Below are 22,991 nucleotides of genomic sequence, written 5' to 3' on the forward strand. Positions count from 1 at the left end.
TTAGTCCCCTCCTGTACTCCCTGTTCACCCACGACTGCATAGCCAATCAAGACTCCAATACCATCATTAAGTTTGCTGACGACAACACAGACAACGATGAGACAGCCTATAGGAAGGAGGTCAGAGACCTGGCAGTGTGTTGCCAGGCCAACAAAATCTCCCTCAATGTGAGCAAGACAAGACAAAGGAGCTGATTGTGGACTACAGGAAAAGGAGGGCCGAACAGGCTCCCATTAACATTGACGGGGCTGAAGTGGAGCGGGTTGAGAGTTTCAAGTTCCTTGGTGTCCACATCACCAACGAACTATCATGGTCCAAACACACCAAAACATTCGTGAAGAGGGCAAGACAACACCTTTTCCCCCTCGGGAGACTGAAAACATTTGGCATGGGTCCGGTTTCAACTGTTGTGCCTGCGGCTATGGAACCCTGACCTGTTCACCGGACGTGCTACCTGTCCCAGACCTGCTGTTTTCAAATCTCTAGAGACAGCAGGAGTGGTAGAGATACTCTCAATGAACGGCTATGAAAAGCCAACTGACATTTACTCCTGAGGTGCTGACCTGTTGCACCCTCGACAACTACTGTGATTATTATTATTTGACCATGCTGGTCATTTATGAACATTTGAACATCTTGGCCATGTTCTGTTATAATCTCCACCCGGCACAGCCAGAAGAGGACTGGCCACCCCTTATAGCCTGGTTCCTCTCTAAGTTTCTTGCTAGGTTTTGGCCTTTTTAGAGAGTTTTTCCTAGCCACCGTGCTTCTACACCTGCATTGCTTGCCGTTTGGGGTTTTAGGCTGAGATATCAGCTGATGTAAGAAGGGCTTTATTTGATAAATAGCAGTAGTAACAGAAGTAGTAGCAGTAGTTGTGATAACAGTAGTAGTAACAGCAGTAGCAGTATTACTAGTGTTAGTAGTAGCAGCAGCAACAGCAGTAGTAGCAGCAGTATTAGTAGTAGCAGCAGTATTAGTAGTAGCAGCAGTATTAGTAGGTGCAGCAGTATTAGTAGGTGCAGCAGTATTAGTAGTAGCAGCAGTATTAGTAGGTGCAGCAGTATTAGTAGGTGCAGCAGTATTAGTAGTAGCAGCAGTATTAGTAGTTGCAGCAGTATTAGTAGTTACAGCAGTATTAGTAGTTGCAGCAGTATTAGTAGTTGCAGCAGTATTAGTAGGTGCAGCAGTATTAGTAGTTGCAGCAGTATTAGTAGTTGCAGCAGTATTAGTAGTTGCAGCAGTATTAGTAGGTGCAACAGTATTAGTAGATGCAGCAGTATTAGTAGTTACAGCAGTATTAGTAGTTACAGCAGTATTAGTAGTAGCAGCAGTATTAGTAGTAGCAGCAGTATTAGTAGTTGCAGCAGTATTAGTAGGTGCAGCAGTATTAATAGTAGCAGCAGTATTAGTAGTAGCAGCAGTATTAGTAGTAGCAGCAGTATTAGTAGTAGCAGCAGTATTAGTAGGTGCAACAGTATTAGTAGATGCAGCAGTATTAGTAGTTACAGCAGTATTAGTAGTAGCAGCAGTATTAGTAGTTGCAGCAGTATTAGTAGGTGCAGCACTATTAGTAGGTGCAGCAGTATTAGTAGTAGCAGCAGTATTAGTAGGTGCAGCAGTATTAGTAGTTACAGCAGTATTAGTAGTAGCAGCAGTATTAGTAGTAGCAGCAGTATTAGTAGTTGCAGCAGTATTAGTAGGTGCAGCAGTATTAATAGTAGCAGCAGTATTAGTAGTAGCAGCAGTATTAGTAGTTGCAGCAGTATTAGTAGGTGCAGCAGTATTAATAGTAGCAGCAGTATTAGTAGTAGCAGCAGTATTAGTAGTAGCAGCAGTATTAGTAGTTGCAGCAGTATTAGTAGGTGCAGCAGTATTAATAGTAGCAGCAGTATTAGTAGTAGCAGCAGTATTAGTAGTAGCAGCAGTATTAGTAGTTGCAGCAGTATTAGTAGGTGCAACAGTATTAGTAGATGCAGCAGTATTAGTAGTTACAGCAGTATTAGTAGTTGCAGCAGTATTAGTAGTAGCAGCAGTATTAGTAGTTGCAGCAGTATTAGTAGGTGCAGCACTATTAGTAGGTGCAGCAGTATTAGTAGTAGCAGCAGTATTAGTAGGTGCAGCAGTATTAGTAGTTACAGCAGTATTAGTAGTAGCAGCAGTATTAGTAGTAGCAGCAGTATTAGTAGGTGCAGCAGTATTAGTAGTTACAGCAGTATTAGTAGTAGCAGCAGTATTAGTAGTAGCAGCAGTATTAGTAGTAGCGGCAGTATTAGTAGGTGCAGCAGTATTAGTAGTAGCAGCAGTATTAGTAGTAGCAGCAGTATTAGTAGTAGCAGCACTATTAGTAGGTGCAGCAGTATTAGTAGTTACAGCAGTATTAGTAGTTACAGCAGTATTAGTAGTAGCAGCAGTATTAGTAGTAGCAGCAGTATTAGTAGGTGCAGCAGTATTAGTAGGTGCAGCAGTATTAGTAGGTGCAGCAGTATTAGTAGTTACAGCAGTATTAGTAGTAGCAGCAGTATTTATTAGTAGTTGCAGCAGTATTAGTAGGTGCAGCACTATTAGTAGGTGCAGCAGTATTAGTAGGTGCAGCAGTATTAGTAGGTGCAGCAGTATTAGTAGTAGCAGCAGTATTAGTAGTTCCAGCAGTATTAGTAGGTGCAGAAGTATTAGTAGTGTTAGTAGTAGCAGTATTAGTAGTAGCAGCAGTATTAGTAGTAGCAGCAACAACAGTAGTAGCAGCAGTATTAGTAGTAGCAGCAGTATTAGTAGTAGCAGCAGTTTGTAGTAGTAGTTGCAGCAGTATTAGTAGTTGCAGCAGTATTAGTAGTAGCAGCAACAGCAGTAGTAGCAGCAGTATTAGTAGTAGCAGCAGTTTGTAGTAGTAGTTGCAGCAGTATTAGTAGTCGCAGCAGTATTAGTTGCAGCAGTATTAGTGATTAGTAGTAGCAGCAGTATTAGTAGTAGCAGCAGTATAAGTAGTAGCAGCAGTATTAGTAGGTGCAGCAGTATTAGTAGGTGCAGCATTATTAGTAGTAACAGCAGTATTAGTAATTAGTAGTTGCAGCAGTATTAGTAGTAGCAGCAGTATTAGTAGTAGCAGCAGTATTAGTAGTTGCAGCAGTATTAGTAGGTGCAGCAGTATTAGTAGGTGCAGCAGTATTAGTAGTAGCAGCAGTATTAGTAGTAGCAGCAGTATTAGTAGTAGCAGCAGTATTAGTAGTAGCAGCAGTATTAGTAGTAGCAGCAGTATTAGTAGTAGCAGCAGTATTAGTAGTAGCAGTATTAGTAGTAGCAGCAGTATTAGTAGTAGCAGCAGTATTAGTAGTAGAAGTATTAGTAGTAGCAGCAGTATTAGTAGTAGAATCAGTATTAGTAGTAGCAGTATTAGTAGTAGCAGCAGTATTAGTAGTAGCAGCAGTATTAGTAGTAGCAGCAGTATTAGTAGTAGCAGCAGTATTAGTAGTAGCAGCAGTATTAGTAGTTGCAGCAGTATTAGTAGTTGCAGCAGTATTAGTAGGTGCAGCAGTATTAGTAGTTGCAGCAGTATTAGTAGGTGCAGCAGTATTAGTAGGTGCAGCAGTATTAGTAGCAGCAGTATTAGTAGTAGCAGCAGTATTAGTAGTAGCAGCAGTATTAGTAGTTGCAGCAGTATTAGTAGGTGCAGCAGTATTAGTAGGTGCAGCAGTATTAGTAGCAGCAGTATTAGTAGTAGCAGCAGTATTAGTAGTAGCAGCAGTATTAGTAGTAGAATCAGTATTAGTAGTAGCAGTATTAGTAGTAGCAGCAGTATTAGTAGTAGAATCAGTATTAGTAGTAGCAGTATTAGTAGTAGCAGCAGTATTAGTAGTAGCAGCAGTATTAGTAGTTGCAGCAGTATTAGTAGTAGCAGCAGTATTAGTAGGTGCAACAGTATTAGTAGGTGCAGCAGTATTAGTAGTGTTAGTAGTAGCAGTAGTAATTTTAGTAACAGTAGTAGTAACACCCCAGTATAGTGGTAGAAAAAGTACCTTAACCATAGCAGCCTCTAGAGAACAGTCAGGGACCCCAGGTCGATCCATCATCCCAGCCGTCAGGTATGCCATGCTCTCCATCACAAATGCATTCTGGGCCATCACCGCAAACTTCTCTTGGATCATCCCAAACTCACTGAGGTTCTTACCAAACTGTTTCCTGCTGCCAGCGTACTCTGCTGTCATCTCTGGAGAGGGAGACAAGACATCACCATTATCTTCATCATTACTATAACCATAATCATGATTATGAGCTTCTCACACTCTACAGCTTATACCGATGAGTTTCTTGATCATTCCAGAGCCGGCGCTGCCCATACTGAACCTGCCAGAGTTGAGGATGTTCATCGCTACCTGGATAATGACACATACAAAGAATCAGTAAAGGTTTGAGTGAAAACACGTGTACAAAGATATGGTAAACCATTCAAAACTAAATGGTGACAGTTAACCGTAGCACCAATACACCATGCAAATGCCACAGCAAGGAGCCTTGTAGGCTTTTTGAATGTTCTTCAAAAGGGCAAAAACGTAGCACAATGGTCTTCAGCGTAAAAACACAAGGCACCTAACATGTCGTTTTTTTCTCTATGCTCATGATCCATTTCCCTGCGGACATGGTCGGAGCACAGGACAGACAGTCGGAGCGCAGGACAGACCGTCGGAGCGCAGGACAGACCGTCGGAGCGCAGGACAGACCGTCGGAGCGCAGGACAGACCGTCAGAGCGCAGGACAGACCGTCGGACAGACCGTCGGAGCGCAGGACAGACCGTCGGAGCGCAGGACAGACCGTCGGAGCGCAGGACAGACCGTCGGACAGACCGTCGGAGCGCAGGACAGACAGTCGGAGCGCAGGACAGACAGTCGGAGCGCAGGACAGACCGTCGGAGCGCAGGACAGACCGTCGGAGCGCAGGACAGACCGTCGGTGTTCGGAGCACGTCTCTGGAGCCGCTGAGCATCTATTAACCCTGCTGTAGGACTCATTGCGGTCAGCACTAGTAGGTCAAACGAACGACTAAAATTAACAAATCACTCAGAAAAACTAATCAGGGGCTCCCGAGTGGCGTAGTCTAACGCACTGCATCTCAGTGCAAGAGGCGTCACTACAGACCCTGGTTCGATTCCAGGCTGTATCACAACCGGCTGTGATTGGAAGTCCCATAGGGTGGCACACAATTGGCCCTGCATCGTCCGGGTTAGAGTTTGGCCGGGGTAGGCCGTCATTGTAAATATGAATTTGTTCTTAACCGACTTGCCTAGTTAAATAAAGGTTAAATAAAAGTTTTAAAAATGACTCTCCAGCTTGTGAAAAAAGACGTTGAAAAATAACTGCACATCAATAGCATATAACAGAGGGGAAAGGGAAGTGACATCACCTTGAAGCCTCCTCCTACTTCTCCTATTACATTCTCCACAGGGACTGGACAGTTGTCGAATGACACTTCACATGCTGGGGGACAGAAACACATCCGTTATAGCCCAGTGAATGGTACACAACAGGGATTTCCCTTGGCTGACTGACAGCTACAGTTATCTTGTTTACAATACTTTTAAATCATTGAAGAGTGAATGAGTTCACAAGGAGAACAGGTATTATTGGTCTCTGCAGTTTATATATATGTTGGATCCCCTGATGCCCCGTTTTACCTCTGGCTTTCCGTGATTACCTCTAGACTAGGCTAACACCAACACAAGTACTGTCATTTACTCCACTAGGCTAACACCAACACAATTACTGTAATTTACTCCACTAGGCTAACAACAACACAAGTACTGTCATTTACTCCACTAGGCTAACAACAACACAAGTACTGTCATTTACTCCACTAGACTAACAACACAAGTACTGTCATTCACTCCACTAGGCTAACAACAACACAAGTACTGTCATTTACTCCACTAGGCTAACAACAACACAAGTACTGTCATTCACTCCACTAGGCTAACAACAAGAATAATTTATTCTTAACTGACTTGCCTAGTTAAATAAAGGTAAATAATAAATAAAATAACTGTTAGACCCCCTAATGCCTAGATGTGATCTTACTGTTAGACCCCCTAATGCCTAGATGTGATCTTACTGTTAGACCCCCTAATGCCTAGATGTGATCTTACTGTTAGACCCCCTAATGCCTAGATGTGATCTTACTGTTAGACCCCCTAATGCCTAGATGTGATCTTACTGTTAGACCCCCTAATGCCTAAATGTGATCTTACTGTTAGACCCCCTAATGCCTAGATGTGATCTTACTGTTAGACCCCCTAATGCCTAGATGTGATCTTACTGTTAGACCCCCTAATGCCTAGATGTGATCTTACTGTTAGACCCCCTAATGCCTAGATGTGATCTTACTGTTAGACCCCCTAATGCCTAAATGTGATCTTACTGTTAGACCCCCTAATGCCTAGATGTGATCTTACTGTTAGACCCCCTAATGCCTAGATGTGATCTTACTGTTAGAACCCCTAATGCCTAAATGTGATCTTACTGTTAGACCCCCTAATGCCTAGATGTGATCTTACTGTTAGAACCCCTAATGCCTAGATGTGATCTTACTGTTAGACCCCCTAATGCCTAAATGTGATCTTACTGTTAGACCCCCTAATGCCTAGATGTGATCTTACTGTTAGACCCCCTAATGCCTAGATGTGATCTTACTGTTAGAACCCCTAATGCCTAGATGTGATCTTACTGTTAGACCCCCTAATGCCTAAATGTGATCTTACTGTTAGACCCCCTAATGCCTAGATGTGATCTTACTGTTAGACCCCCTAATGCCTAGATGTGATCTTACTGTTAGACCCCCTAATGCCTAGATGTGATCTTACTGTTAGACCCCCTAATGCCTAGATGTGATCTTACTGTTAGAACCCCTAATGCCTAGATGTGATCTTACTGTTAGACCCCCTAATGCCTAAATGTGATCTTACTGTTAGACCCCCTAATGCCTAGATGTGATCTTACTGTTAGACCCCCTAATGCCTAGATGTGATCTTACTGTTAGACCCCCTAATGCCTAGATGTGATCTTACTGTTAGAACCCCTAATGCCTAGATGTGATCTTACTGTTAGACCCCCTAATGCCTAGATGTGATCTTACTGTTAGAACCCCTAATGCCTAGATGTGATCTTACTGTTAGAACCCCTAATGCCTAGATGTGATCTTACTGTTAGACCCCCTAATGCCTAGATGTGATCTTACTGTTAGAACCCCTAATGCCTAGATGTGATCTTACTGTTAGACCCCCTAATGCCTAGATGTGATCTTACTGTTAGACCCCCTAATGCCTAGATGTGATCTTACTGTTAGACCCCCTAATGCCTAGATGTGATCTTACTGTTAGACCCCCTAATGCCTAGATGTGATCTTACTGTTAGACCCCCTAATGCCTAGATGTGATCTTACTGTTAGACCCCCTAATGCCTAGATGTGATCTTACTGTTAGACCCCCTAATGCCTAGATGTGATCTTACTGTTAGACCCCCTAATGCCTAGATGTGATCTTACTGGTAGACCCCCTAATGCCTAGATGTGATCTTACTGTTAGACCCCCTAATGCCTAAATGTGATCTTACTGTTAGACCCCCTAATGCCTAGATGTGATCTTACTGTTAGACCCCCTAATGCCTAGATGTGATCTTACTGTTAGAACCCCTAATGCCTAGATGTGATCTTACTGTTAGACCCCCTAATGCCTAGATGTGATCTTACTGTTAGACCCCCTAATGCCTAGATGTGATCTTACTGTTAGACCCCCTAATGCCTAGATGTGATCTTACTGTTAGACCCCCTAATGCCTAGATGTGATCTTACTGTTAGACCCCCTAATGCCTAGATGTGATCTTACTGTTAGACCCCCTAATGCCTAGATGTGATCTTACTGTTAGACCCCCTAATGCCTAGATGTGATCTTACTGTTAGACCCCCTAATGCCTAGATGTGATCTTACTGTTAGAACCCCTAATGCCTAGATGTGATCTTACTGTTAGACCCCCTAATGCCTAGATGTGATCTTACTGTTAGAACCCCTAATGCCTAGATGTGATCTTACTGTTAGACCCCCTAATGCCTAGATGTGATCTTACTGTTAGAACCCCTAATGCCTAGATGTGATCTTACTGTTAGACCCCCTAATGCCTAGATGTGATCTTACTGTTAGAACCCCTAATGCCTAGATGTGATCTTACTGTTAGACCCCCTAATGCCTAGATGTGATCTTACTGTTAGACCCCCTAATGCCTAGATGTGATCTTACTGTTAGACCCCCTAATGCCTAGATGTGATCTTACTGTTAGACCCCCTAATGCCTAGATGTGATCTTACTGTTAGACCCCCTAATGCCTAGATGTGATCTTACTGTTAGACCCCCTAATGCCTAGATGTGATCTTACTGTTAGACCCCCTAATGCCTAGATGTGATCTTACTGTTAGACCCCCTAATGCCTAGATGTGATCTTACTGTTAGACCCCCTAATGCCTAGATGTGATCTTACTGTTAGACCCCCTAATGCCTAGATGTGATCTTACTGTTAGACCCCCTAATGCCTAGATGTGATCTTACTGGTAGACCCCCTAATGCCTAGATGTGATCTTACTGTTAGACCCCCTAATGCCTAAATGTGATCTTACTGTTAGACCCCCTAATGCCTAGATGTGATCTTACTGTTAGACCCCCTAATGCCTAGATGTGATCTTACTGTTAGAACCCCTAATGCCTAGATGTGATCTTACTGTTAGACCCCCTAATGCCTAGATGTGATCTTACTGTTAGACCCCCTAATGCCTAGATGTGATCTTACTGTTAGACCCCCTAATGCCTAGATGTGATCTTACTGTTAGACCCCCTAATGCCTAGATGTGATCTTACTGTTAGACCCCCTAATGCCTAGATGTGATCTTACTGTTAGACCCCCTAATGCCTAGATGTGATCTTACTGTTAGACCCCCTAATGCCTAGATGTGATCTTACTGTTAGACCCCCTAATGCCTAGATGTGATCTTACTGTTAGAACCCCTAATGCCTAGATGTGATCTTACTGTTAGACCCCCTAATGCCTAGATGTGATCTTACTGTTAGAACCCCTAATGCCTAGATGTGATCTTACTGTTAGACCCCCTAATGCCTAGATGTGATCTTACTGTTAGAACCCCTAATGCCTAGATGTGATCTTACTGTTAGACCCCCTAATGCCTAGATGTGATCTTACTGTTAGAACCCCTAATGCCTAGATGTGATCTTACTGTTAGACCCCCTAATGCCTAGATGTGATCTTACTGTTAGACCCCCTAATGCCTAGATGTGATCTTACTGTTAGACCCCCTAATGCCTAGATGTGATCTTACTGTTAGAACCCCTAATGCCTAGATGTGATCTTACTGTTAGACCCCCTAATGCCTAAATGTGATCTTACTGTTAGACCCCCTAATGCCTAAATGTGATCTTACTGTTAGACCCCCTAATGCCTAGATGTGATCTTACTGTTAGACCCCCTAATGCCTAGATGTGATCTTACTGTTAGACCCCCTAATGCCTAGATGTGATCTTACTGTTAGACCCCCTAATGCCTAGATGTGATCTTACTGTTAGACCCCCTAATGCCTAGATGTGATCTTACTGTTAGACCCCCTAATGCCTAGATGTGATCTTACTGTTAGAACCCCTAATGCCTAGATGTGATCTTACTGTTAGACCCCCTAATGCCTAGATATGATCTTACTGTTAGACCCCCTAATGCCTAGATGTGATCTTACTGTTAGACCCCCTAATGCCTAGATGTGATCTTACTGTTAGACCCCCTAATGCCTAGATGTGATCTTACTGTTAGACCCCCTAATGCCTAGATGTGATCTTACTGTTAGAACCCCTAATGCCTAGATGTGATCTTACTGTTAGACCCCCTAATGCCTAGATGTGATCTTACTGTTAGACCCCCTAATGCCTAGATGTGATCTTACTGTTAGACCCCCTAATGCCTAGATGTGATCTTACTGTTAGACCCCCTAATGCCTAGATGTGATCTTACTGTTAGACCCCCTAATGCCTAGATGTGATCTTACTGTTAGAACCCCTAATGCCTAGATGTGATCTTACTGTTAGACCCCCTAATGCCTAGATGTGATCTTACTGTTAGACCCCCTAATGCCTAGATGTGATCTTACTGTTAGACCCCCTAATGCCTAGATGTGATCTTACTGTTAGAACCCCTAATGCCTAGTTTGTCTTCTGGTTTTCCGCTGGTGATCCCTCCGAAGGCTCGCTCTACGATGAAGGCAGTGATCTTATCTTTCTTCACTCCATCCTCTCCTACCACCTCCGTACGAGCAAACACCGTCATCAGGTCTGCAAACCCCCCGTTTGAGATCCAGATCTGGACAGCATGGAAATACAGTCACACAACTGTCCTTCAGACTGAATCATCACAAACAAAGTACCAACAGCAGTTAGCGAACACATGACTGACAGGCAAAACACAGGTAGGAGGATAATGTGTTTTACCTTTGACCCATTGAGCAGGTATGTTTTCCTGTCTTCTGATAGGGTGGCTTTGGTCTGAATGGACGCAGCATCACTCCCACTGAAACATACAGGATCCACATGAAACAGTCAGATTCAGAGAACATGACAAAACCAAGCTTTAAAATACACAACCACTTCTGTCATTTGTTGGTATAACAAAAGTTGGAATGCTTTTCAGTGGCTAAAAAACAGCTTTACGGCAAACAGATCCAGATGATGTGACTGGTCGAAAAGCAGAATGATGTCATCCAGAGTTGGTTCAGGATGGTAATAATTTCAGCAGGTTGTGTTTTATATTCCACCTTTATTTAACCAGGTAGGCCAGTTGAGAACAAGTTCTCATTTACAACTGCGACCTCACCAAGATAAAGCAAAGCATTGCAACACAAACACAGAATTACACATAAACAAATGTACAGTCAATAACACAATAGAAAAATCTATGTACAGTGTGTGCAAATGTAGTAAGATAAGGGAGGTAAGGCAATAAATAGGCCATAGTGGTGAAATAATTACAATTGAGCAATTAAACACTGGAGTGTTGCAGTAGGTTCGTACTGTACCTACCACGCTCAGTGGGACAGAAGGCTGTGCTGCAGTAGGTTCGTACTGTACCTACCATGCTCAGTGGGACAGAAGGCTGTGCTGCAGTAGGTTCGTACTGTACCTACCATGCTCAGTGGGACAGAAGGCTGTGCTGCAGTAGGTTCGTACTGTACCTACCATGCTCAGTGGGAAAGAAGGCTGTGCTGCAGTAGGTTCGTACTGTACCTACCATGCTCAGTGGGACAGAAGGCTGTGCTGCAGTAGGTTCGTACTGTACCTACCATGCTCAGTGGGAAAGAAGGCTGTGCTGCAGTAGGTTCGTACTGTACCTACTATGCTCAGTGGGAAAGAAGGCTGTGCTGCAGTAGGTTCATACTGTACCTACCATGCTCAGTGGGACAGAAGGCTGTGCTGCAGTAGGTTCGTACTGTACCTACCATGCTCAGTGGGAAAGAAGGCTGTGCTGCAGTAGGTTTGTACTGTACCTACCATGCTCAGTGGGAAAGAAGGCTGTGCTGCAGTAGGTTCGTACTGTACCTACCATGCTCAGTGGGAAAGAAGGCTGTGCTGCAGTAGGTTCGTACTGTACCTACCATGCTCAGTGGGACAGAAGGCTGTGCTGCAGTAGGTTCGTACTGTACCTACCATGCTCAGTGGGAAAGAAGGCTGTGCTGCAGTAGGTTTGTACTGTACCTACCATGCTCAGTGGGAAAGAAGGCTGTGCTGCAGTAGGTTCGTACTGTACCTACCATGCTCAGTGGGAAAGAAGGCTGTGCTGCAGTAGGTTTGTACTGTACCTACCATGCTCAGTGGGACAGAAGGCTGTGCTGCAGTAGGTTTGTACTGAACCTGCCAGGCCCAGTGAAACAGACGGTACGTACCTGCCAGGCTCAGTGAGACAGAAGGCTGCTACATGTTCTCCTGAAGCCAGCTTGGGGAGATATTTAGCCTTCTGCTCCTCACTACCGGCTATCAGGATCCCCTAACATACAGCAAGACATCACAGATTCACAAACAGCAGTAACATTATACAACACAGATAAAAAGAAAGCCTTGAGTCTATCGGTGCAGGACTCTTTACCTTGAGTCCGATGGCTTGGTGGGCAGCCAGTGTAACTGCTATGGATCCATCCAGAGAGATGATCTCTCCTAGTCGGGCATACATGGTGTTGGACAGACCCAGGCCACCTAGGAAGAGACAGGAAGTTATGTTGAGTGGCGTCATGTTACAATGTGTGTCCAGAAGTAACAAGATGGTCTCTGATACAGTATGAAGACCTTACCAGCAATAGGCCTAATGTTTGTTGTACTGTTCTCCTCTGATATTAAACTCCTCACCATACTCCTCAGGCACCTGGATACCGAACAGTCCCAGCTCCTTCAGTCCGTTCAGAGTCTCTGGAGGAATCTTAGCTTCATGGTCGATACGCTTGGAGTCCACTGAAATACAAGGACAGGTCTCAGAATACAACACTGGAACACAGTCTGAAGGTCTATTAGAATAGAGTCTTGTATAAGGACAGCAGTCTCTTCTCTCAGTCTCACCCTCTTCAGTGAAGAATTTCTCTACCGGAGCAACAAACGAGTTGATCTCCTCCAGCTCTTCATTTCCAATCTCTGGATAGGGGAAGCACTCTGCCTGGAGGAGAGACACACAATACGAATCAGATACTTGGTTGATTTATCCTTCTGGGCTATTATGACAAGCTAGCTACTGGCTTTTAGGATTTTCTCATTGTCTTTCAAGGCAAAAAATACCTGAGCAAGCTATCACATATTTCTTAGACAGTAGGCTAAATCAACATTGTATTCCTTATCTAGAATTAAAAAAGCATAATACATAAACTAGCTAGCTAGTCGCTTACTTTGTTTACTTTGCCAAGGAACAGGTCCTTGGCGTAGGCCAGATTCCTAGCATGAGTTCTGATGGTTCGGTTAGGTAAGGTGACTTCTTTCGTCGCATGTCTTGCGTTAGATGTTAAAATCTTTCCAAATTGAACAGATTTGGATAAAGCTATAAGTCTGTTGATATTCATTGTCCTGTCAAAATTTCACCTCAACCAGCCTTCTGCTGCTTCCGAAAATGGGTTAAAAGCAGGTTGAAATATGGTCGAAGCTATCTGGGATCCATGGGACGTCCCGAAACTGACGTCACCCGTCACCCGTTGAAGTAGACATTTTAAACGGTTACGGTAAGGGTTAAGGTTAGGTAAGGGTTATGGCTTCGGTTAGGATACGGTTAGGAGTTAAGGTCAGGGTTAGGAGTTAGGGTATGGACGCGCCAAGTATACCGAATAGCCCTAACAGTAGACTAAGGTTGGGATACCTTTCACCTCATTCTGTCTCATACTGATGACGTAAAATGGGCGTTTCGTAATGAATCAGCTGCCTGCAATTCTTCATTAAAATCACTGGAGGGGACTGTTTCGTCAGGAACAAAATGTACATGGAAGTGCTCAGGGTCTGCCAAAAAAACAATGGACAAATTTCTGTATACCGCACATGTATAATGAACAAAAATATAAACACAACATGCAACAATTTAATAGAGTTTACTGAGTTACAGTTCATATATTGGAAATCAGTCAATTGAAATCAATTTATCAGTCCATAATCTATGAATTTCACATGACTAGGAATACAGATATGCATCTGTTGCTCACAGATACCTTAAAAAAAAGGTAGGGGCGAGGATCAGAAAACCAGTCAGTATCTGGTGTGACCACCATTTGCCTCATGCAGTGTAACACATCTACACATAGAGTTTATCAGGCTGTTGATTGAAGAGGAGTGGGACAACATTCCACAGGCCACAATGGCTGTGCGAAGTTGCTGGATATTGGTGGGAACTGGAACATGCTGTTGTACACGCGTTGATCCAGAGCATCCCAAACAACCTCAATGGGTGACATGTCTGGTGAGTATACATGCAACAGCTCTGGTGAACATTCCTGCAGTCAGCATGCTAATGGCACGGAACACTTGAGACATCTATGGCATTATGTTGTGTGACAAAACTGCACATTTTAGAGTGGCCTTTTATTTCCCCAGCACAAGGTGCACCTGTGTAATGATCATGCTGTTTAATCAGCTTCTTGATATGCCACACTTGTTAGGTGGATGGATTATCTTGGCAATGGAGAAATGCTCACTAAAAGGGATGTAAACAAATTTATGCACAAAATCTGAGAGAAATAAGCTTTTTGTACATATGAAACATTTCTGAGGTCTTTTACTTCAGCTCATGAAATATGAGATCAACACTTTACATACAATACAACCTTACAAGCCCTTAACCAACAATGCAGTGAAGAAAAATAAGAGTTAAGAACATATTAACTAAATTGAAAGTAAAAAAATAAAAGAGCAACAAAATAACGAGGCTATATACAGGGTGTACCGGTAACGAGTTAATGTGCAGGGTTACAGGTTAGTCGAGGTAATATGTACATGTAGGTGGGGTTAAAGTGACTATGCATAGATACAGCAAGTAGCATCAGCGTAAAAAAAAGGGGGGGGGGAGCCATTTGATGAGCTTTTCAGCAGTCTTATGGTTTGGGGGTAGAAGCGGTCAAGAAGCCTTTTGGAACTAGATTTGGTGCTCCGGTACCGCTTGCCGTGCATCTCCTTTGTCTTGATTGACGCAAAACCAGGGTGGTGTCAGAGGAAGACCCTAAAAATTGTCAAAGACTCCAGCCTCCCTTAGTCATAGACTGTTCTCTCTGCTACTGAACGGCGTGTGGTATCGGAGCGCCAAGTCTAGGTCTAAGAGGCTTCTAAACAGCTTCTACCCCCAAGCCATAATTTCAGTTTTAAGTCTCCTGAACAGCTAATGAAATGGCTACCCAGACTACTTGCACTGCCCCCCCCCCCCTCCCCACACCACTGCTACTCTCGGTTGTCATTTATGTATAGTCACTTTAATAACTCTACCTACATGCACATACTACCTCAACTAACCAGTGCCCCCGCACATTGACTCTGTATCGGTACCCCCCTGTATATACAATTGAAGTCAGAAGTTAACATATACCTCAGTCAAATACATTTAAACTCTGTTTTTCACAATTCCTGACATTTAATCCTAGTACAATTTCCCTGTCTTAGGTCAGTTATGATCACCACTTTATTTTACGATTGTGAAATGTCAGAATAATAGTAGAGAGAATGATTTATTTCAGCTTTTATTTCTTTCATCACATTCCCAGTGGGTCAGAAGTTTACATACACTCAATTAGTATTTGGTAGCATCGCCTTTAAAATTGTTTAAAGCTTGGGTCAAACGTTTTGGGTAGCCTTCCACAAGCTTCCCACAATAAGTTGGGTGAATTTTTGCCCATTCCTCCTGACAGAGCTGGTGTAACTGAATCAAGTTTTAGGTCTCCTCACTCGCACACACTTTTTCAGTTCTGCCCACAAATTTTCTACAGGATTGAGGTCAGGGATTTGTGATGGCCATTCCAATACAATGACTTTGTTGTCCTTAAGCCATTTTGCCACAACTTTGGAAGTATACTTGGGGTCATTGTCCATTTGGAAGACCCATTTGCAACCAAGCTTTAACTGATGTCTTGAGATGTTGCTTCAATATATCCACATCATTTTCCTGCCTCATGATGCCTTCGATTTTGTGAAGTGCACTAGTCCCTCCTGCGGCAAAGCACCCCCACAACATGATGCTGCCACCCCGATGTTTCACGGTTGGGATGGTGTTCTTCGGCTTGCAAGCCTCCCACTTTTTCCTCCAAACATAACGATGGTCATTATGGCCAAACAGTTATATTTTTGTTTCATCAGACCAGAGGACGTTTCTCCAAAAAGTAAGATCTTTGTCCCCATGTGCAGTTGCAAACCGTAATCTTTTTTATGGCGGTTTTGGAGCAGTGGCTTCTTCCTTGATGAGCGGCCTTTCAGGTTATGTCGATATTGGACTTCTTTTACTGTGGATATAGATACATTTGTACCTGTTTCCTCCAGCATCTTCACAAGGTAATTTTGCTGTTGTTCTGGTATTGATTTGCACTTTTTGCACCAAAGTATGTTCATCTCTAGGAGACAGAACGCATCTCCTTCCTGAGCGGTATGACGGCTGAGTGGTCCCATGGTATTTATACTTCAGGCATTTGGAAATTTCTCCCAAGGATGAACCAGACTTATGGAGGTCTCCAATTTCTTTTCTGGGGTCTCGGCTGATCTCTTTGATTTCCCCATGATGTCAAGCAAAGAGGCACTGAGTTTTAAGGTAGGCCTTGAAATACAGGTACACCTCCAATTGACTCAAATGATGTCAATTAGCCTATCAGTAGCTTCTAAAGCCATTACATTTTCTGGAATTTTCCAAGCTGTTTACTTAGTGTATGTAAACTTCTGACCCACTGGAATTGTGATACAGTGAATTATAAGTGAAATAATCTGTCTGTAAACAATTGTTGGAAAAATTACTTTTGTCATGCACAAAGTAGATGTCCTAACCGACTTGCCCAAACTATAGTTGAACAAGAAATTTGTGGAGTGGTTGAAAAACAAGTTTTAATGACTCCAACCTAAGTGTATGTAAACTTCCGACTTCAACTGTAGACTTGCTATTGTTATTTTACTGCTGTTCTTTAGTAACTTGTTACTTTTATCTCTTATCCAAATTTTTTTGAAACTGCATTGTTGGTTAGGGTTCCGTAGTTTAGTTTATTAATTCAACCATTTTAAAAACAAGCACACAAAACTTGAAAAAAGCCATACATGCACATTAATAAAATCATGGAGGATAACACACAATAAAGTCTGGGACTTATTTCCATTGTTAAATCATGGAGGATAACACGCAATACAGTCTGGGACTTATTTCCATTGTTAAATCATGGAGGATAACACACAATACAGTCTGGGACGTATTTCCATTGTTAAATCACGGAGGATAACACAATACATTCTGGGACTTATTTCCATTGTTAAATCATGGAGGATAACACACAATACAGTCTGGGACTTATTTCCATTGTTAAATCATGGAAGATAACACACAATACAGTCTGGGACTTATTTCCATTGTTAAATCGTGGAGGATAACACACAATACAGTCTGGGACGTATTTCCATTGTTAAATCACGGAGGATAACACAATACAGTCTGGGACTTATTTCCATTGTTAAATCATGGAGGATAACACACAATACAGTCTGGGACTTATTTCCATTGTTAAATCATGGAGGATAACATACTATACAGTCTGGGACTTATTTCCATTGTTAAATCATGGAGGATAACACACAATACAGTCTGTGTTATGGTGAGTGAATGAGGACCCAAAAGCGAACTAACTTAAACAGAGCTTCTTTAATAACCAAACATAGGTAGGCTCAGATAGACCGGCAGATTCCGACAGGACAGGACAAGGTTACAGCAAACATGACGATAGTCTGGCTCTGGCATGAAACACAACAAACAAGAATCCGACAAGGACAGGAACAGAAACAGAGAGAGATATAGGGACCTAATCAGAGGGAAAAAGGGAACAGGTGGGAAACGGGGTGAATGGGTAGTTAGAGGAGACAAGGAACAGCTGGGGGAAAGCGGGGGAGAAAAGGTAACCTAACAACGACCAGCAGAGGGAGACAGGGTGAAGGGAAAGGACAGAGACAAGACACAACATGACAGTACATGACAGTACCCCCCCACTCACCGAGCGCCTCCTGGCGCACTCGAGGAGGAAACCTGGCGGCAACGGAGGAAATCCTCGATCAGCGCACGGTCCAGCACGTCCCGAGAGGGAACCCAACTCCTCTCCTCAGGACCGTACCCCTCCCAATCTACGAGGTACTGGTGACCACGGCCCCGAGGACGCATGTCCAAAATTCTACGGACCCTGTAGATGGGTGCGCCCTCGACAAGGATGGGGGGGGGGGGGAAGACGAGCGGGGGCGCGAAGGACGGGCTTGATGCAGGAGACATGGAAGACCGGGTGGACGCGACGAAGGTATCGCGGAAGAAGAAGTCGAACTGCGACAGGATTAATGACCCGAGAAATACGGAACGGACCAATGAACCGCGGGGTCAACTTGCGAGAAGCCGTCTTAAGGAGAAGGTTCTGAGTGGAGAGCCAAACTCTCTGACCGCGACAATATCTAGGACTCTTAGTTCTACGCTTATTAGCAGCCCTCACAGTCTGCGTCCTATAACGGCAAAGTGCAGACCTGACCCTCTTCCAGGTGCGCTCGCAACGTTGGACAAAAGCCTGAGCGGAGGGGACGCTGGACTCGGCGAACTGAGATGAGAACAGCGGAGGCTGGTACCCGAGGCTACTCTGAAAAGGAGATAGCCCGGTCGCAGACGAAGGAAGCGAGTTGTGGGCGTATTCTGCCCAGGGGAGCTGTTCTGACCAAGACGCAGGGTTACGAAAAGAAAGACTGCGTAAGATGCGACCAATAGTCTGATTGGCCCGTTCTGCTTGACCGTTAGACTGGGGCTGAAAGCCGGAAGAGAGACTGACGGAAGCCCCAATCAAACGGCAAAACTCCCTCCAAAATTGAGACGTGAATTGCGGACCTCTGTCCGAAACGACGTCTGACGGAAGGCCATGAATTCTGAAAACATTCTCGATGATGATTTGTGCCGTCTCTTTAGCAGAAGGAAGCTTAGCAAGGGGAATGAAATGAGCCGCCTTAGAGAACCTATCGACAACCGTAAGAATAACAGTCTTCCCCGCTGACGAAGGCAGTCCGGTGACAAAATCTAAGGCGATGTGAGACCACGGTCGAGAGGGAATAGGAAGCGGCCGGCAGGAGGAGAGTTACCGGACTTAGTCTGCGCGCAGACCGAACAAGCAGCCACGAAACGACGCGTGTCATGCTCCCGGGTGGGCCACCAAAAACGCTGGCGAATGGAAGCAAGCGTACCCCGAACGCCAGGGTGGCCGGCTAACTTGGCAGAGTGAGCCCACTGAAGAACGGCCAGACGAGTAGGAACGGGAACGAAAAGAAGGTTCCTAGGACAAGCGCGCGGCGACGGAGTGTGAGTGAGCGCTTGTTTTACCTGCCTCTCAATTCCCCAGACAGTCAACCCGACAACACGCCCCTCAGGGAGAATCCCCTCGGGGTCAGTGGAGGCTACTGAAGAACTGAAGAGACGAGACAAAGCATCAGGCTTGGTGTTCTTAGAGCCCGGACGATAAGAAATCACGAACTCGAAACGAGCGAAAAACAGCGCCCAACGCGCCTGACGCGCATTAAGTCGTTTGGCAGAACGGATGTACTCAAGGTTCCTATGGTCAGTCCAAACGACAAAAGGAACGGTCGCCCCCTCCAACCACTGTCGCCATTCGCCTAGGGCTAACCGGATGGCGAGCAGTTCGCGGTTACCCACATCATAGTTACGTTCCGACGGCGACAGGCGCTGAGAAAAATACGCGCATGGGTGGACCTTGTCGTCAGAGAGGGAGCGCTGAGAAAGGATGGCTCCCACGCCCACCTCTGACGCGTCAACCTCGACAACGAACTGTCTAGAGACGTCAGGTGTAACAAGGATAGGAGCGGATGTAAAACGATTCTTGAGGAGATCAAAAGCTCCCTGGGCGGAAACGGACCACTTAAAGCACGTCTTGACAGAAGTAAGGGCTGTGAGAGGAGCTGCCACCTGACCGAAATTACGGATGAAACGACGATAGAAGTTCGCGAAGCCGAGAAAGCGCTGCAGCTCGACGCGTGACTTAGGGACGGGCCAATCAATGACAGCTTGGACCTTAGCGGGATCCATCTTAATGCCTTCAGCGGAAATAACAGAACCGAGAAATGTGACGGAGGAGGCATGAAAAGTGCACTTCTCAGCCTTCACAAAAAGACAATTCTCTAAAAGGCGCTGGAGGACACGTCGAACGTGCTGAACATGAATCTGGAGTGACGGTGAAAAAATCAGGATATCGTCAAGGTAAACTAAAACAAAGATGTTCAGCATGTCTCTCAGGACATCATTGACTAATGCCTGAAAGACAGCTGGAGCGTTAGCGAGGCCGAAAGGAAGAACCCGGTATTCAAAGTGCCCTAACGGAGTGTTAAACGCCGTCTTCCACTCGTCCCCCTCCCTGATGCGCACGAGATGGTAAGCGTTACGAAGGTCCAACTTAGTGAAAAACCTGGCTCCCTGCAGGATCTCGAAGGCTGAAGACATAAGAGGAAGCGGATAACGATTCTTCACTGTTATGTCATTCAGCCCTCGATAATCTATGCAGGGGCGCAGAGACCCGTCCTTCTTCTTGACAAAAAAAAACCCCGCTCCGGCGGGAGAGGAGGAGGGGACTATGGTACCGGCGTCAAGAGCTACAGACAAATAATCTTCGAGAGCCTTACGTTCGGGAGCCGACAGAGAGTATAGTCTACCCCGGGGGGGGGTGGTTCCCGGAAGGAGATCAATACTACAATCATACGACCGGTGTGGAGGAAGAGAGGTGGCCCTGGACCGACTGAACACCGTGCGCAGATCGTGATATTCCTCCGGCACCCCCGTCAAATCACCAGGCTCCTCCTGTGAAGAAGAGACAGAGGAAACAGGAGGGATAGCAGACATTAAACATTTCACATGACAAGAGACGTTCCAGGAGAGGATAGAATTACTAGACCAATTAATGGAAGGATTATGACAAACTAGCCAGGGATGGCCCAAAACAACAGGTGTAAAAGGTGAACGAAAAATTAAAAAAGAAATGGTTTCACTATGATTACCAGAAACAGTGAGGGTTAAAGGTAGCGTCTCACGCTGAATCCTGGGGAGAGGACTACCATCCAGAGCGAACAAGGCCGTGGGCTCCTTTAACTGTCTGAGAGGAATGTCATGTTCCCGAGCCCAGGTCTCGTCCATAAAACAGCCCTCCGCCCCAGAGTCTATTAAGGCACTGCAGGAAGCTGACGAACCGGTCCAGCGTAGATGGACCGACAAGGTAGTGCAGGATCTTGAAGGAGAGACAGGAGTAGTAGCGCTCACCAGTAGCCCTCCGCTTACTGACGAGCTCTGGCCTTTTACTGGACATGAAGTGACAAAATGACCAGCGGAACCGCAATAGAGACAGAGGCGGTTGGTGATTCTCCGTTCCCTCTCCTTAGTCGAGATGCGGATACCTCCCAGCTGCATGGGCTCAGCACCCGAGCCGGCAGAGGAAGATGGTAGTGATGCGGAGAGGGAGGCGACGGAGAGCGCGAGCTCCTTTCCACGAGCTCGGTGACGAAGATCAACCCGTCGCTCAATGCGAATAGCGAGTTCAATCAAGGAATCCACGCTGGAAGGAACCTCCCGGGAGAGAATCTCATCCTTTACCTCTGCGCGGAAACCCTCCAGAAGACGAGCGAGCAAGGCCGGCTCGTTCCAGCCACTGGAGACAGCAAGGGTGCGAAACTCAATAGAGTAGTCTGTTATGGATCGATTGCCTTGACATAGGGAAGACAGGGCCCTGGAAGCCTCCTCCCCAAAAACAGATCGATCAAAAACCCGTATCATCTCCTCCTTAAAGTCTTGATACTGGTTAGTACACTCAGCCCTTGCCTCCCAGATTGCCGTGCCCCACTCACGAGCCCGTCCAATAAGGAGAGATATGACGTAGGCGACACGAGCAGTGCTCCTGGAGTAAGTGTTGGGCTGGAGAGAAAACACAATATCACACTGGGTGAGGAACGAGCGGCATTCAGTGGGCTCCCCAGAGTAACACGGCGGGTTATTGATTCTGGGCTCCGGAGATTCGAAAGCCCTGGAAGTGGCCGGTGGATCGAGGCGGAGATGGTGAACCTGTTCTGTGAGGTTGGAGACTTGGGTGGCCAGGGTCTCAACGGCATGTCGAGCAGCAGACACTTCCTGCTCGTGTCTGCCTAGCATCGCTCCCTGGATCCCGACGGCTGAGTGGAGAGGATCCGAAGTCGCTGGGTCCATTCTTGGTCGGATTCTTCTGTTATGGTGAGTGAATGAGGACCCAAAAGCGAACTAACTTAAACAGAGCTTCTTTAATAACCAAACATAGGTAGGCTCAGATAGACCGGCAGATTCCGACAGGACAGGACAAGGTTACAGCAAACATGACGATAGTCTGGCTCTGGCATGAAACACAACAAACAAGAATCCGACAAGGACAGGAACAGAAACAGAGAGAGATATAGGGACCTAATCAGAGGGAAAAAGGGAACAGGTGGGAAACGGGGTGAATGGGTAGTTAGAGGAGACAAGGAACAGCTGGGGGAAAGCGGGGGAGAAAAGGTAACCTAACAACGACCAGCAGAGGGAGACAGGGTGAAGGGAAAGGACAGAGACAAGACACAACATGACAGTACATGACAGTCTGGGACTTATTTCCATTGTGGTCCTATTGAGACAAGATGGCTGGACAAGTTCCAACACAGTATAGCATTGAAATAATAAAACAAAAACAAAGAAGAACATCTATCTCATCATTCCAGTTACATCATAGGGGTTATTCATATGGGCACAGAAGACAAACATTTTAAAGCTGCCCAGAGAGGACATTGTTTTTATGGGCAGAGGCAACTCATTTGTAAGTAAGCATTTCACTGTAAGGTAGAGTAAAAATAGATTGTCTGTTCGTTTCATACCGGTTGTATTCTGCGCATGTGACTAATACAATTAGATTTGGATTTGAAACGAACAGGCTTTCTATTGTTGCTCTATTATAGTGGCCACTATAGTAGACATCGAGCAAGGCTACATGTGTGCAAAAATAACATTCACTGAGTAAAAAAATGTAATAACCCCCCCCATTCACACACAAGTGTTACTGTTAAGTTCAACATAACAAAATCATTATTTTAGGGCTACACTGCACATTAATACATTGTACACTTTCTGCCTGTGGACATGTGTTCTACAATGTGCCAGCAGAGCATGAGACCCTTTGTTGGCATAATTGATCTCTTTCAGGCAGA

The 22,991-nt window shown here is 45.0% G+C and overlaps 1 protein-coding gene across 2 annotated transcripts in view; it reads right to left on the bottom strand.

Moving 5' to 3' along the window:
- acad9 (acyl-CoA dehydrogenase family, member 9) overlaps positions 1 to 13,422 on the bottom strand; it is a 34,924-nt gene extending 21,502 nt beyond the window's left edge. For both annotated transcript variants that reach the window (XM_036951004.1, XM_036951003.1), the window contains exons 1-10: positions 12,950 to 13,422; positions 12,630 to 12,723; positions 12,423 to 12,524; positions 12,166 to 12,272; positions 11,966 to 12,066; positions 10,518 to 10,596; positions 10,215 to 10,389; positions 5,396 to 5,469; positions 4,295 to 4,370; positions 4,014 to 4,204 (exon numbers count right to left, since the gene is read on the bottom strand). In XM_036951004.1, coding sequence (XP_036806899.1) covers positions 4,014 to 4,204; positions 4,295 to 4,370; positions 5,396 to 5,469; positions 10,215 to 10,389; positions 10,518 to 10,596; positions 11,966 to 12,066; positions 12,166 to 12,272; positions 12,423 to 12,524; positions 12,630 to 12,723; positions 12,950 to 13,120 — 1,170 coding nt within the window. In that variant the 5' untranslated portion in view covers positions 13,121 to 13,422. The remainder of the gene's footprint in view (positions 1 to 4,013; positions 4,205 to 4,294; positions 4,371 to 5,395; positions 5,470 to 10,214; positions 10,390 to 10,517; positions 10,597 to 11,965; positions 12,067 to 12,165; positions 12,273 to 12,422; positions 12,525 to 12,629; positions 12,724 to 12,949) is intronic.
- Between the last annotated feature and the right edge of the window lie 9,569 nt (positions 13,423 to 22,991).

The sequence above is a fragment of the Oncorhynchus mykiss genome, chromosome 17, assembly GCF_013265735.2.
Source record: "Oncorhynchus mykiss isolate Arlee chromosome 17, USDA_OmykA_1.1, whole genome shotgun sequence".
NCBI classification, from domain to species: domain Eukaryota; kingdom Metazoa; phylum Chordata; class Actinopteri; order Salmoniformes; family Salmonidae; genus Oncorhynchus; species Oncorhynchus mykiss.